This window comes from Perna viridis, chromosome 2, assembly GCF_037379345.1.
Source record: "Perna viridis isolate PV_CMFRI_1.1 ecotype Kerala chromosome 2, ASM3737934v1, whole genome shotgun sequence".
Taxonomy (NCBI): domain Eukaryota; kingdom Metazoa; phylum Mollusca; class Bivalvia; order Mytilida; family Mytilidae; genus Perna; species Perna viridis.
The window spans coordinates 9,409,912-9,426,395 of NC_142446.1; the positions used below are offsets into that span (position 1 = coordinate 9,409,912).

The window sequence follows — 16,484 nt, forward strand, 5'->3', positions numbered from 1 at the left end:
AAACAGCAGTATCATATCATTACCTGACCCAAAATTTTTAACAGTGTTATGACAAATAATCAATTAAAGGCTAATAATTTTTAAGGAAGTATATTTTCTATAAAATGAAAAGTCCAATTTTCAGGATAAAAAATTCAACAGCCATGCAACCAAAATTACAAAAATGTGTATGTTGTAGCATATTTTTGTCTGTAATAACATGTAAACCATTGCACTTTCTGAAAAATAGTGTGCAAAAATTAATTACCAGTGTAAATTTAATATGTAAAATATCTCAGATACAATACAAGCAGTTCAAGGAACCAAAAATTGTTCTGCCATTAGCAGATTCATTATTAAGTTACACTTCCCAATTATTTTCACCCGCTAACAGGTCCTGGGCTCTTCGCTTTACATAATTATCAAATACAGACAAATATTTCTGTACAAAGCCTTGTCTTAAATGCCCGTCTTCAGTTAATTTTCTCTGAACTGGTGTTCTCACCTGAAGTACTTTAATTAAATCAAACTTTGGAAACATCCTACAAAAAAAAAGGACCGTAACAATACAAGCAAAATAGAACAGAACGTAACTTGTTTCCACCTTAAAATAAATAACAATCATATGATGTGGTCTTGAATAAAAATACGTGAAAGAACCCTAAACAAAAGGCTTTTAAGAGCCTGAATCACTCATCTTAACTTTCAATGTGCCAAAATAAAAAAACAAAAAACAAAACCAGAAAAAAAGAGTGAGCAAACCTCACATGTTGGTGCACAATGGCATCATGTGATTTAACATTGTGTGAAAGTTACATCCAATTCCATTCAATGGTCCCCCCAGTGGACCAATGGCAAAATCCATATTTTGCATCAGGAAACTCCAAAAATCATTCTAATAGAAGATGTGCACAGTTGCATCATGTGAAGAAGAATGTGTGATCCATTCAGAAGTTTTAGAAGTGTTGCTGATAAGAACTAGGGATGAACAAAAGAATGGACGGACAGCATGATCACTTTATACCTCCACCTTTTAAGCAGGAGGTTAAAAGATGACATAACCTTGCTTGGACCTTTGGTTCAGGTGAGCTAAAACAAACTTAAAAGCAATTTGATTGATGAAATTGTAATTTTTGAGCTGATTCGTGGGAGTCTAATTAGTGACTAGAAATTAATAATACTCAAAGTTGTCTATTGAAACCCTATTGAGACAATTTGAGAGGCACACTTGGTGGGTTATTGTAAAGGTCAATTTTGGTGAATAATACTGTAAAGTTTTGACTTATCAGCAGATTCAGCACTTGTAGTTTCAGAGTTATCATCATTGCAGTCAGAAATCCTTATCTTGTTCATTAAAGCCAGGTGTAGTTGAAAAATATATGTACAACACCAAATTGTTTCTGAGGAGTTAATCTTAAAAGTAACAACAGACAACAAAAATTCAAATTGTGTTTTTTTTTTATTATTTGCTCTGCTTCTTTAATAGAGAAGAAAACTGGCTAGTTATATATGTAGTACAAATTCTGTAGTGACAGGAAACAATATCATTCTCAAAATGTATTTGGCACATAGAAGCAATATATAGGAAGCAATATTAATTTTTTTACATTCATATTTCTGGAAAAAATACCTAAGAATAAATTACACACATACCCTAACATGTTATCTGTCTTTTTGATGAAATCTTCCTCCCTTAATTTATCCTCCAATAAATCTACAAACAATACTGTATGCACCACTTCCAATGTTTCCAGCTTTGACAACTGCAGTTGTGTGCACATATTAATAAAAGCAAAAAGCATTTGTTCTGCAAATTTCTCACTAGTACTCACAACGCTTTCTGAAAATGAAATACTATTGTTCAATATTTTGATGTATCAAGTGTATCACACAAAAACAAAAATAACATGTATTTTAAATAAATTTAAAATTTTAGGGGCACAATTTCTTTTTTTAAATCAAGAAGACTTTAATTATGAAAGATTTACTACACTTACAATAATAAAAATATCATTTCAATAATTAAAAGTTTCTTTCTATCTATTAGTTTTCAAGTTACAAGCTAAACTTCACAAAATTTATGGTCTTTCAAGGGCAATGACTCATATATGAGGAGTCGTCACACAACCATGACCCTACAAACTAGGATGTTTGTAGGCTTTGTCATAATAGAAAAAGAATGGACATGGTGAAACCTAAAAAATGCACCAGTGTATAACCTAAATACAAAATAGTACATACTTTCAGAGATCACCTGATGGTCTTCAATAAGTGTAAACACACCTTTAAATCAACAAAGTAATAAAATCCATGGAAACTGAACGATTACAATTCAAACCAAAAAGTAATATAACAACACAAGGACACATTAATGACCAACATCTCCTGACTGTGGACTGTGAGGGGCATGAAATGGGGCTAAGCTGGTTTTATAAGGCCTTAACAACCCCCCTTTAATGTCAGATAAAAAATGAACTGAATCAACAAACACACACACACCATAAAATTCATTCAATAATATAATTGAAATATTAAGCCATAGAAAACTACCAGCATTGGAAATAATTGGTCACTACAATTTCAGTTGACTGGATTTGAAGCATTGATGTCAAGTATTAAACAGACAAGATTCCATGTAGTGCAATATTCAAGAATGACAGTTTTTATGCAGGGATGCAATTAGGGGTTGAATATCTCTATTTGTGAAAACAACTTTCAAGAATAGTCTAAGAAAAAAATATGAAAACTGTATCCTTTACCAATAAATCTGTTAAGGGCAGAGATAAACCAATAGGATTTTGTTTGAAAGAATGCTTTATAGACAATTATACCATAAAAAAACTGGATGGGCAATACCATATTTAATTAAGAAGCTGCAAGTGCTATTATATTTTTGTATCAAAGTTTTGTAACAGTGAAAAATTTTGTCAATGTTTTCAGAAGTTTGTGAAATGGATACCACAGATGCAAAAGCTTTTCTGAGAGGAATTTATTGCATTTATGAAGGATCATTTTTACATGTGAAAGTTTATTTCTGTCTATTACAGTTTTCAAGTAACCACAAAAGTCATTATTTTTTACCTTCCAAAGGTACAACTTCAACAAAATGGGGACTTTTGTAAGAACAAACAATGTCACATTTATTTTCCAGTATCTGAAAACATATTTTTTAAAGTAGCTACCCCAAGGATGCTGGTGACCAATTTTGGTATTAATGCACTCTGAGATTTCAGAGGAGAAGATTTTTAAAGTACAGTTAAGACAGACAACAACAGCTCTGCACATAGACCTATAGTCCAGGTGATTTAAAAAGAGACTAGGGAAGGCCTGAGAACCAAATTATCAACTTTGTGAGGCCTTATACATCTGCAAAAAATGGAGAAAAAAAAATTAAAGGTAATCCAAAACAGGATATATAACATTTTGATATTAGATATGTATACCATTAGTAGTTCTAACCAATTTATATACTTAGGATAATAAGGCATTAAAATAGACGGTCAGTTGAAGTTTCTTATCTTTAAAGACTATGTAGTTGATTAGTGTGACTCTTTCGTAAGGTTGCTTTAAAAGAGTAATCAAGGGGACCAAGATTCTAGTGGAAATCAAAAGAATGTTATCTAGGGACAAAGACCAGACATGGAAAACACACACACATACACACACACAAGAAAGAACATAAAATAAAACAATACAAAGTAACACAGGTAAATGAGCAGCTTGGACTCCATAAAATATATGGGTATGTGGACCAGATGCACCGGTAGGGTAAGTGTCCTCTGCTTTTCTAGAAACACCAGCAGAGCTGCTCATAAAAAGTCAAGTCCAGGGTAGACGAAAGAGGAAAGGATAACTATGACACATTGAACAAATCAGTTCTCATGGTGCAGATGGATACATAGTAACGATCTACAAGTTCATGATGACGACCATAAAACTTCTGTAGTGATGACTTTAATCTTGTAGCAACATGACCCTGCTCCAGAAGCCTAATTTTAAGAAAGCTAGCACGGTACAAAAAGTCTCCATAGTTACAGCAAGCTCTGGCATAACGTACGAGTTGTGATATAGAAACTCCATACCCAGGTGCTGTAGGGATGTTGCCACAGATGAAAGGGAAGTTGACAATAGGGAATGAAAAGTCACCATGTTTGTTGTATAGTTTGGTCTATGGTCTTCTTTTACCATCAATATCTAAGTGTAGGTCAAGATAAGAGGCTGACTTCACAGTGTCTGTATTATCCTATATTTTAAGTTCTTTGGGGTAGGTGTGATGTATAAATGCCCAGAAACTAGGACTGTTTACCAATAATATGTCATCTACATAGGGGAAACTAAGATCAGAGGATCTAGCTAAACAGCTCGATCAACAATAAAGTCAGCCTCATAAGAGTGAAGGAAAAGGGAAGTGAGATGTAGAGCACAAATCTTTCCCATTGGAATGCCAACCATTTGTTGAAAAACACATCCACCAAACTGGACAAATACATGTATGTTGTTAATAATAAAAAATTCCTGCATTTTGAAAACATTTTCGGTATATTTGAAAGATGATTTGAAATCATTTTTAACAAAGTATAAAGAAAGTACTACATATCTGTATCTGGGCGGAACGTCTTTTTTGGAGTACAAACAATGTATGTTTTTTGAGTCAGGATTTTAACTGAGTATAGGAAACATAAGTATAAAAAAGGGTTTCACACTAACTTTTCGCGCTAGGTAGCTCACATGACTATTTGAAAGATAAATTAAGTGATCCTCAAAGTTGTTTTGTGTTCCTCTCCTTAGGACTCGTTAAATTTTAAGAATTCATTCAAAGTGCTTAAAGAACTACCAATTTAAATATTATGGTTGTCCTCCCTCAAATAAGGCAGGCACAGGACTATCTGACCACTGCTAATGTCGAACCCTGATAAAGAGTTGAAAAATCCTAGGTTTTAATGCTATTGAACTGAGGGTTTCCAGAAGATCTTTCAAATTTTTCAGGATCCTTATTAAATTAATACAACAACAGGAGTAACAAGTGTTGTGGTAGGACTGAAGACCATCTTTTACTGCTGGAGTATAGAAGTTAAGTTTTGAAAGCTTGTGAAATAGACATATTCTGATAAAATGATTAATCTGTTGTTACAAAGGGACTTTTTCTCAGTATATGATAGTTACAATAAACAGCTCAAGCAATAAATATATTTGTAAGATTTAAACTCTTTATAAAGGAATGAGATATGAAGAGAAAAAATGAAGCTGAAATTAGTAAGTATAGAGTAAAAAAATTTAATGGTAAAAATCCATGTAAAAGTAAAAAGTGCAAAACCAATGGATCTGTGGAAAAATCACATCCCTGGTTCATGTCCATATGAATTCAGCCAGTCCATATATTGTTTTATGAACAGCCAAGAATTTATATGAACCGCCCATAAATCTTAGTTAGCACCTCAAGGAAGCATATAACATTTTTGAATGGCCAACTGGTCCATTTATTTCTGGATGGCCCAGTGTCATGAATTATTTGTGAAATAAATCATTAATTAGTACCTGATTTTTTTAAACCAAGAGGGCAGGTTTTTTCAACATTGACAGGATTTTCTAATGCACCATTGACATTTAAGGTATAGTCCCATTGATTTGAGTGGCTTTCTTCAGTCCAAGTGAATTCTGGATGTAGGATATTCGATGTCAACAACAGCTGTTTGAGTTTCTTTGTTGTATAAGTACTGACCAATGAGAAGAATATGACTGTTGGTGGAGTCTGGTGTTTTATTTCCTCTGCTATAGATGGTATCTGTGATGGCAGGACACACAAAAATACAATGTGTGATGTCGTTACCAATTTAATGTTGTCATAAAAACAATCAACACCTTTGCTTTGGAGATATTCTATGAAGAAAAAATAATCTCTTACTTTAATAGCAATAAAATTTCTACATACTACATCATAGTAACTGAAAATTGAATCAAAAACAATATGTAACTATTTAAGTGAGGCAGGTGTTTTCAATCATACTGTTTCATGATCTCAATATATAGTTGCACTCTTTGTCCCCCACTTTTACTTTTACAATCAGTGCATGTGGATAATTGTAATTGTGGTTGAATATAGCTTGTTTATTTACATATTTTCAAATGTCTACATTTTTTAGTCAATAATGTTTTTCATATAAAGTTTTAACATTTTTAATAAATGCTCTTTTCTACAGTATGTCTTTAGTTTCCTCAGTGTGCCTCAGTGTACCTCTTGACGTAGCCTTGTTTTAAGTACCAACCCCTATAAACTTCAGACACTGCCAATGAAAGGCATAGATCAAACTTGAGGGGAAATACTTGCTAATGAAAGGTAACATTCAATTTTGTTAGAAGTTATTTCCCCTTTTTAAAACTTGTTTGTGGAATGCTATATGTGTTATTATTTCAGATCAGAAATAACCCAAGAAACCTAGATTTAGTGAGGGTTAATTTTCTGTTCTTGTTTCATTTACCTAGTGGAAAAATGTATTTAATTCAACTCCTGATAGGTGTGATTCAAGGTTCTGCAAACCCACCAAACAAACAGTGTTTTTAGTATACTTTTGCTGTATTTTTAAGTAACTATAGCCCTTCAATGTTTTTAGAAAGCCAAACATTCATCTCCTACTTAAAACAACAAAAGCAAGAATGAAAAGTACAAATTTTCAAAATTGGATATACAAAATTCTGCAAAAAATCCATTTCAGGACAAAATCTCATTCATCTGTGAATGGATCTTTCTAAAAATTTTGGCATCATGCTGAACAATATTACTCCTGCCATATTTTAGCTAAACCCAACCGTTTTTGAATTATGTGCAAAATTCTGCAATTTTACTCCTATGGTCAATTTTTAGTAATGGTGGCCATGTTTTTGCCGGATCAAAAATCCCCCACACAAGGACTTTTTAAAATATCATAAGGAACATACACACAAAGTTTGGTTACAATCTGTCAAGTAGTTTCAGAGGAGAAGATGTTTGAAAAAGTAAATGAATGACAGACACATAGATGGCAATAGCTCACATGGCCATTTGGCCAATTGAGCTAAAAAGGGTTTGATGTGCCATAAAAAGATTTACTACAGAAAAATAACTTTTTTGCTTTAGATCAATGTTCTAGAAATGGTAAACAAAAGGCTCCCAAGAGCCTGAATCACTCATCTGTTTAAATTTTTGCCTTTCAAAAGCAATAACTCTCACAAGATAGTTGTCAGACAATTTTGACTCAAATAAGACTTTGGTAGGACTTATCATAAGGATCATTTTCATCAATTGAAAGTTTCTATTTATCTACTATAGTTTTCAACTTACTGACTGAGAACTGTTAAAACATTTGTAATTTTTTGCCCTTCAAGGCCAATAACTCTAAATAGGAGTCGTTTGATCCCTCACAGACATTTGTAGGCCTTATAATAAGGATCATTTCAGCAAATGAAAGAATTTGGCTAAATCTAACATATTGGAGATATATGAAAAAACCTTCTTCCTGACCCCTTTGTTCTATTTTAAGTAACAGCAGCTATGTTTTTAGTCGGATCAAATATCCCCACATCAGTTCTTTGCAGGATACCCCAAGAAACATTCCCACCAAGTTTGGTTCTAATTGGTTACGAAGTGTCAGAAGAGAAAAATTGTTAATGATGATGACGGATGATGATGACAGACACCAAGTGATGTCAATAGCTCATATGGCTTTCTGTTAATAAGCCACTATCATACAAAACATTAGACGTGCTTGCAGATATTTTGCAGATGTTTTCTAATACAGAACTTGTTGTTTTCATTTGTAGTTAAATGTAAAACAGAAACATATTTAATTTAATTTTCTTGATTTCAGAATTTTGAACAGTTTTCTGAGCAGAGGATAAAAGTTAACAAACTTTGAGGGAAATTTCTATAATTTGGTATAAAGGCCAAACAAATTCTACAAAACAAAAATGTTAAATAGATCATACCTAATATTTCTAGTATATAGGACCTTGAATGAACATACTTTAAAATTTTAATATAAAAAACATAGGTCACCAAACTTGATTTTGAAATATAGAACATTTTCAAACCAATTATCTCCCCTTGTTAGAGGCTTTTTACAATTAATGTTTGTAATTTTACCACACAAATATTATGTCCAAAATTCTTTTAGAAGTAATTTAAATATATTATTTTTACATCATTTCAAACACTATTAGTTAATTCAAAATATATATGACTATGATTTTGCAAGATGACAGAAAAGAATGCTCAATGTATCTACCTGAAAAATGGAGTAGCTCATGAGTAAACCAACAAGAGGTGTTACCGTCAATAGAATAAAATCACATTTTAAGCTGAAAATTAAAAAGCTTGCCTAGTGTTTCTGGTCTTCTTGTTGATATCTTCAGGTCTTTGGCCTTTACACCTCCATATGTCAACAAACAATGAGAAAGTTGACTTCCCAATCTTCCACAACCAATCACTCCTATTTTAAGAGGATCTTTAGGTTCCCGATCTTGCATAATCTTAGCAGTTTTCTTCTGTGGACTTTTGATTTGTCTCCTCAAATGTCTGTTCATAAAAATAAAAATTAATTATTTTACCACAGGTTTAAATCAATAGACCCTTTCATGCTAATTTTCTGAGCAGGCTCATTTTGTACTTTGTGAGGTGGTGCCACACTTTCCTGTAAAAGTCAGATTTAATGGGAATTCACCTTAATAATATACAAACTGAGTTTTCTAAAAATATTAGCATGAAAGTGTTTATAATGTTTATGTACAATGTATACATTATTAATCACGCAATTCATTAATTGTTAAATGTGTATCTCATTTCAATCAATAATGGAATAGAAACTGAAGACTTTTTATGTCTTTTTCTTCTTTTATTGTTTCACAATATGAAAGATCTTTGAATTCCCCATGCCTCTACTAAAATTTGACCTTGTCTGCCATGCAAGATTTTCTACCACTTCAAAGTCGTATTCATAACGGTGCGTTTTATTCTAAAAATTACTTGATTATAGTGGTGTTTGATTCTTTTAATATTGTGTATAATCTAAGGAGAATAACTTTGTTTACTCTGAACCTCTATTGATTCCAATTTCAGTTTCATGTGACTTATTCACTGCAGTAAATAAAATTAAAATTATAAATATAAATGGATTATTAATGTTTCAAAATGAATAATTCTTTCATTTATACAAAGAGATATTTATTGTTCATATATTTTTTGTACTGATTTTACAGATTTTGATTGGTGACAATTATATATTGCAATAATAATATGCTGCCCATACATTTGAGATGAAATATAACTGAAATAATGAACAATAATGGAAGTGGAGGTTAGGCACACTAAAAATATGGTCTAACCCACCATTCCTATTAGAAAGGCCAGTACCAAGTCAAGACCATAGTGGTGGCTTCCAATTTTCTGTTTTTACTCAGATATTGACATTTTGTTTCTGGAATATTATATTTTGACTAATGCCTGGATTTACCCTTCATGTTTATTTCATTTATATATATCTAAAATTCAAAGCCCCTCGTAAGCTCCTGGATGTTAGCCTATTTGGGATTTCAGTTTTTACTTGAAAATATAGGATTAACTCTGCAATATTTGCTTCAGATTTGTTCAAAAGATATGAATTTGAAATCAAGATATATGATAAATCATAACTGATTTAGTCTCAAAACCCTGAAATCCAGGAGCTCCCCATGATTCCCACCAGATCCATTTCTAGACTACTGATGATAAACTTTGTTGACTGTTTAATACTATGCCATTTTATATGAAATTTTGATAAATGTCATTTTTTATTCTCAGGCTTTTATTTACTTTTTACAAAATTTGAACACCAACACATGCAAATAAAAGCATAGGAACAAAACTGAACATTTATTAAATGAAATTCCATAACATGTGGTGGTTCCTAGTGCTGATTATTTTTGTAATAAACTTTGTTGTTATTTATTGCCAAATTATTACTGTCACATGTAGAGCAATTGCATGTGTCTTATTGTGAAATGTTGGTCTAAAAATCATAGTCTGATAAGAAATTCTTTGCTTCTGAAAAAGAACAAGGCTGGCAGTTTTAGTCTGGTTGACTTTTAGACAAACAGAATTTTTTAAACATTCCAATGTATTTTCTATTATAATCTGTAGCAGTGTTGAATCTCAGAGCCAATATTTTTTTTATATTCTTGTGAGCAACAGCCAGACATGTTCTTTTCAAACTCAGGGTTGCCAGAATACTTTTACCAAAACTCCCCCTCATCCGCTGAATTGAATGGTTGTCCCTTAAATCATATTCGAATACTGTATTTCACGTGTTGACTTGTTGTCCACACTAAAAATTCCTGCACTCGTCTGCACAAATCACAACAAATATCGGGAAAAATGACGGGTATGGGGCAATTCCAAATACGAACAGCATTTTTTTACACGTTTTCATAGAATCTTTACCTGTGTTTAGCTTTTTGTTCAACACAAAATAATTGGTGATTGACATTGTTAAATCACCACGTTTTCTATAAATGGACACACCGTTAAATCGTGATGACTGGGGTTTTTTACAGTCTTGACTATCCTTATGGATCTCGCACGACCACCTCTTATAAGGATTCTGTTAGTAATGCCAGTTAGTAGTAGAAGGTAGCAGAGCCCAGTCTTCGAGACAACTGACTCAGTCAGAGTATGTCCTACTAGCAGCTGGGCTACTGTTTTGACGCTCTAGCCTACTCCCAGACCCCACGTGGGTCCGACATAATTTCCCCACTCTATTTGGGAGTATGTCAACGTGTCGAGTGCTTAAATCGTCATAGCTTAAAGCGTTAAAGACCTCGACGAAGACACCAATATAAACAATAATAAGAACTAAAGATCGCGATTTTGGTAACTCGAATAATTCAAGACCTCACCATCATCAATTCTCACTGACTCACATAGCGATCGATAGTGATTGAAATGTAACGAATGAATTATTCAGGTTACAATTTTGGAGACGAACCTGTAGCCTATATACGGAATGATCTTAGATATCTATTTACTAGATTTGTCCTCATGATTTTTTTTTGCTTTTATTTTATTCTGCCAGTACCAGACGCTACTGTAGCCGGGTATAAGTACCGGGTACCGGCTCTTAATGAATGCACTCTTCATTACCCCCCATCATTATCAAGCACTGGTCAGGGAAGTCTAGTTGTGATGGAATGGTTTCCAGTAAATTTCCCCCCAATTAACCATTCAAATTAAAGTGTGATGTCACACCTAAAATGAGAATAAGATGAAAAACAAAGAGTGTGAAACGCACAGAAGAAGAAGTTAAGTGATTAATAATTACAAAAATGATTCAACTAGGAGCTTTCCTTGAGTGGCTTGACGAAAAAAAAAGGCTGTGGCTGCTCGTCTACGCATTCGTGGACGAGAAGCCTCTTCAGGCTACTCGTCCACACATCCGGTTTGCCTCAAAAACATACGGAATCGTGACGGAAACATCCAATTCGTTATGGAAATGTTACCGCAATTGTACTACTATTAATATCATTGCAAACTGTGTTCACATTTAATAAACTGAACAGATTTCTGTTTGTATTAAATACTAGTTTTACAGCATATTTGATAATTGGAGCAAGCCCATGTGCTTAATAGACAGGTTTTATGTTGGTCAGGCACATAACAGTCACAGAAATTATGATGACTGGTGCAAAAAAAAACCCAACTAAATCTTGGCCGAAAATATAAATATACCACATGCTAAAAACACATGAAATGTTCTTCAAATTTTAGTTTATACAAAAAAGGACCACTGTGAATGGATGGTTCACATCTGCCGTCTGGAATAGGTACATATATAAAGATCCTTGAGTTTGTTAAATGTGTATTTTGTATTAATTCTGATTGAATTTTAATCGCTTTTTGTTACAATAGTTACGAATTAATTTTTAAACGTATTTGTATCATTTTGTATTTATTTGTATAAAAAGAATTTTTCACAATTTCCACATTACTAACATAAATGAACCATTTCCGTCATGATTCCATGTGTAATTGACTCAAACCGGATGTGTAGACAGTTAGCCTGTAGAGGCTCCCCGTCCACGGATGCATGGACAAGCTGCCAATGCCAAAAAAAAAAGGGGACTGTTAAAGTATGTAGTGAGCTCTGCATGTTAATAGGATTATAACTCCCTGGCCAGTGCTTTTTGACCTATTTGAGTCCCCTCATAAAAGTTTATTGACTATGAATTGTGATACTGCATTATTCTCTACCTGGCTTCATTCAAAACTGATGCAAAATACGTCGCCTGAGCACAAGCTGTAACTGTCAAGGCATGTGACCGTATTCGTAAATAAAGAATACTTTTTTCATCGTCTGATAAAGCACTTTCAAACTGCAGCGTCTGTAAATTGTCAGTGATATCAACAGGTGGTGGTTCCGTTTTAACTTTTTGTTGTAGTCTTTGAACAAGTTCCATGTTTCCATGAACGCTAATTTATTTTGTTCGATTTATCTCTAGACTAACCGTCTAGTATACGCAACTCTCCGAAAAATTCCGAAAAGTGGATCTCACTAAAATACAACAAGTAACGCCTGTGAGAGACATTTTTTAATTCAAAGACTGAACAAGAATTTAAATGTTCCATGGTAACTAAACTATTCATTTTCAAATGTTCTGTTACCACGGAAACCATAAATAAATCCATATAAAAATTTTGTTCAGCGTTTTTATGAATATTTAACAACCCCAAGTTTTCTGCTATCCTACCTCCCTTATTTTTTGTGCCTTTCCTAAAAATTTATTGGCCATTTTTGTAGGCAATTATTGAGTGTAAAGTGACTTAGTCTGCTAAAAGCAAATTGCCCCATTAAATCAATGTAAATGTTTTTTGTTAAATGAAATAACTTCCTTAAACACTTTAGACCTTAAAATTATGTTTATAGATGTAATGCAGCTATTCAATACTTAGTTTAGTTTATAACAATTTTATTTGCTCAACTAGAACAAATGGCAAAAGATACAAGTTAGTCAAACTTACGAAGTCTTCTCCCATTAATTACATTTCTTACAATTTTACACAGAACATACTACAAGGATATACAGCAATGACATGCACGAGAACACAAAAAAGGAAGAAAACAACAAATATCAATTGGGTAAATAAAATAACAAAACAACAGTTTAACAAATACAAATAGTTGTATAGTTCAATAGCTGTTTAAACATAGCTCAGAAATACCTTTAAAATGGCATTGGATAGAGTTACTCGGCAAAGTAACAATAAACAAAAAATAATTATTTACTGGTGACTAGTGTTCGAACCGGTTACCGATTGCAGACACGTTTTAATCAAAGTAACAATAATTATTTTGCTTATTGTTGCATGGCGTTATTGTTATTTGACAGATTGGTTGGTTGATTGATTGATTGATGGGGTTTAACGTCCGAGCAGCAATATTTCAGCTATAGTCAGACGATGAACATGAAATTGATGATAAAATGAACATGAAATTATGATGAAATAAAAAAAGGGATGGGACACAAGGGAAACAGGGTCAACAAATTTAGATTGCCACTAAAAAAAGGGAGGAATGGGTAGGGTCGCGCAATTTAGCCTCCTGTGGCAGAGTGCAAAGGTTCCTACTCCTATCGAATATCACAGCAGGGTTCTTTAACATGCGAGGAACGTGGCATCTTTCCCAACACGGTGTACCACTATGGTTTGCGGTCAGGTTTTCCGTATTATAGCCTGACAACCCCAGCATGTAACACACCAGGGGTACCCCATTCCACCACCTGGGGCACACATCCCAGTTGCTCTGTGTGCAGAGCGCCTAGCCCCCGGCTAGGTTCCTGAGCACTATTTAATCGCCTTTTACGACAGGCCTATTCTTTTGACACCTGGACCTGCACGGGTCGTTATTTGACAGTGTATATATACAAACTTATACATGTATTTGTTATTCTTCGTTTATTTATTGATGTTGAATATAATGAATATAGGTAGAATGTGAATAATTATGCGTTTTATGAATATCATGTTTATTGTGTTATATACTTTTCTTTGTTTTGATGCTTTATCTTATTTATTATATATTCATTGTTTGTATAATCATCATTGTTGTTGTTTTTATATATGAACCTAAATCAATATTAACTATGAAATCAATGTGAATTAATTTCAACTCTATAAATCTACGATAAATTCCCTTTGAAAATTATTTCAGTTTATATATTTACCATTAGTGCTTTGTCTTCCATTTTGCCAATGTAAAATGAGCTCACTCACTACGAATCAAACATGGCTACCAACAGTCCAGAGATAATTTTTGTTTCAGTTGGAGAAAAAAAATATTCTTCCGGGGAATTTGAGACAAATATGAAATAGTATCAAGAAAGTCTTTCGGTTACACTGTTTTAAAATACATTTACATTTTTGTGTAATAATAACGTCAACTAATAATAAGGAAATTAGTAATTGTTACTTCAAATTAATCAGATTCGCAACCGGAAACCGTTCCATTTGTCTCTGAAGTAACAATAATCTTTTTCTTATTGTTGCTTTTTCATGTAAATTCGAGTAATCGTAGCCAGTTCGTTTTAAAAAAAATGTAATTTTGGCATAATATAAATGCCTTTTTTTTAAATTTTGATCTGCACCTACAAACAAAATTGCACTCATGTATTAATATTTTCTTTAAATATGAAGAAATACGAACTTAATTAACTCCATGCAATAAGAGAAAATTTGACATGGGTTATTTTTCTATTTTTAGTCATTTAACCTTGAATATATTTTACCATGACAATAAAACGAAAATATGAATTTTGGGATATTTTATAAGAAAACTTTTGTTTACTAAAATTTAATCCTATTTTTGTCACGGGACAAAGATGTCGTCATAAAGACAGAATATGTCTATAAAAACCAAACACATAGCTTTTGTGGTGAAAATAAAGTTTAAGGTTGTGAGAAAAATGGTGACAGTTGTAAAACAGAAATGTAGGCTTTAATCTTTTGAATGAGTGATCAAGGGAACCAAGGTTATAGCGGTAATCAAAAGAATGCAATCCAGGGACAAAGTCCAGACATGGAAACCAGACATACACAACAAAGAACATAAAGTAACTAAAATCGTACATACAAAGTAACAAAAGCAAATGAGCAACTCGGACTCCACTAAAAATAGGGAGCATGGACCAGGTGCACCGGTAAGGTGAATGACATTGAAATGCAAAAATTTGACCTTGACATTTGAAATCTTGTTTTAAGATCGTTTGGGTTCTTTCAACCTGCTTACTTAAGATGAATTAGAGTATTCGTGAAATACCCTGTTGAAAAATATTTCAGATACTCTTTTCTTAATAATTACCCTGGTTAACATGTATCTCTTCAAATTTATAAAAGATAATAATAATAACAAGTTAATACTTCTATTTTTTTAAATAATTTTCAATTATATTTCTTGTATTCAGTTTTAAAAGTATGCAAACGGACACAAAATGTCTCTTTGACATATACACCATACCTTTTCTCGTTATAATATCTTTACGTGTGTTTGTAATGTTTGATATTGAATATTTACACAAATCTGCAAAATACATCGAAGGCAAAAAACCCAAAAAGTGCAAACGGATACAATACGAAAGCAATTCGACGTCATAAAGTGCGTATTTACATAGAGTAGCCATCCCAGATATAAGGAAACCTCAACTGTAGGAATTCTCACGTTGTGTACGCCGTATATTGCACAATTTGCAATCATATGGTATATTTGGGAGAAACGGACACAACGTTGAAATAGCGTATGCATAAACATCTTTCTGACACAAGAAAAGGCTTTGTTTGTTTGTTTGTTTGTTGAGGTTTAACGTCCGAGCATCAATATTTCAGCTATATTCAGACGATGAACATGAAATTGATGATAAAATGAACATGAAATGATGATGAAATGAAAAAGGGGTGGGACACAAGGACAATGGGATCGACAAATTTTGATTGCCACTGGAAATAGGAAGAGATGGTTAGGGTTGGGCAATTTAGCCTCCTGTGGCGGAGCCCTATGGTTCCTACTCCGGGAGAATACCACAGTAGGGTTTTTTAACGTGCGAGGAACGTGGCACCTTTCCCAACAAGGTGCACCACTATGGTTTGCGGTCAGGTTTTCCGTATTATAGCCTGACAACCCCAGCATGTAACACGCCAGGGGTACCCCATTCCACCACCTGGGGCACACATCCCAGTTGCTCTGTGGGCAGAGCTCCCTAGCCCCGGCTAGGGTTCTGAGCACTATGTAGTCGCCTTTTACGACAAGCTTAGCGCTGCTGCAGGCCTATTCTTTTAACACCCGGACCTGCACGGGGCATGAAAATAGAGTTTTACACATAAATATCGTTTCAAATTTATTCTTCAAGTAGAACAGTTATAAATTCACATGTAAAATATGAATTCTTTTATGTAAATGAAACATTTAACAGAACCAAAATTGGATGTAAAATAACAAAGCTATAAAGTTTTGAAA

The 16,484-nt window shown here is 33.3% G+C and overlaps 1 protein-coding gene across 1 annotated transcript; it reads right to left on the reverse strand.

Moving 5' to 3' along the window:
* Positions 1-239: 239 nt before the first annotated feature.
* Positions 240-12,478, reverse strand: LOC148623564 (NADP-dependent oxidoreductase domain-containing protein 1-like). Its single transcript, XM_088565456.1, has 5 exons — positions 12,233-12,478; positions 8,331-8,527; positions 5,515-5,856; positions 1,633-1,819; positions 240-521 (listed from the first exon to the last, which is right to left on the reverse strand). The coding sequence occupies exons 1-5, from the start codon at positions 12,436-12,438 to the stop codon at positions 341-343; spliced, it is 1,113 nt and encodes a 370-aa protein (XP_088421582.1). The 5' UTR covers positions 12,439-12,478; the 3' UTR covers positions 240-340.
* Between the last annotated feature and the right edge of the window lie 4,006 nt (positions 12,479-16,484).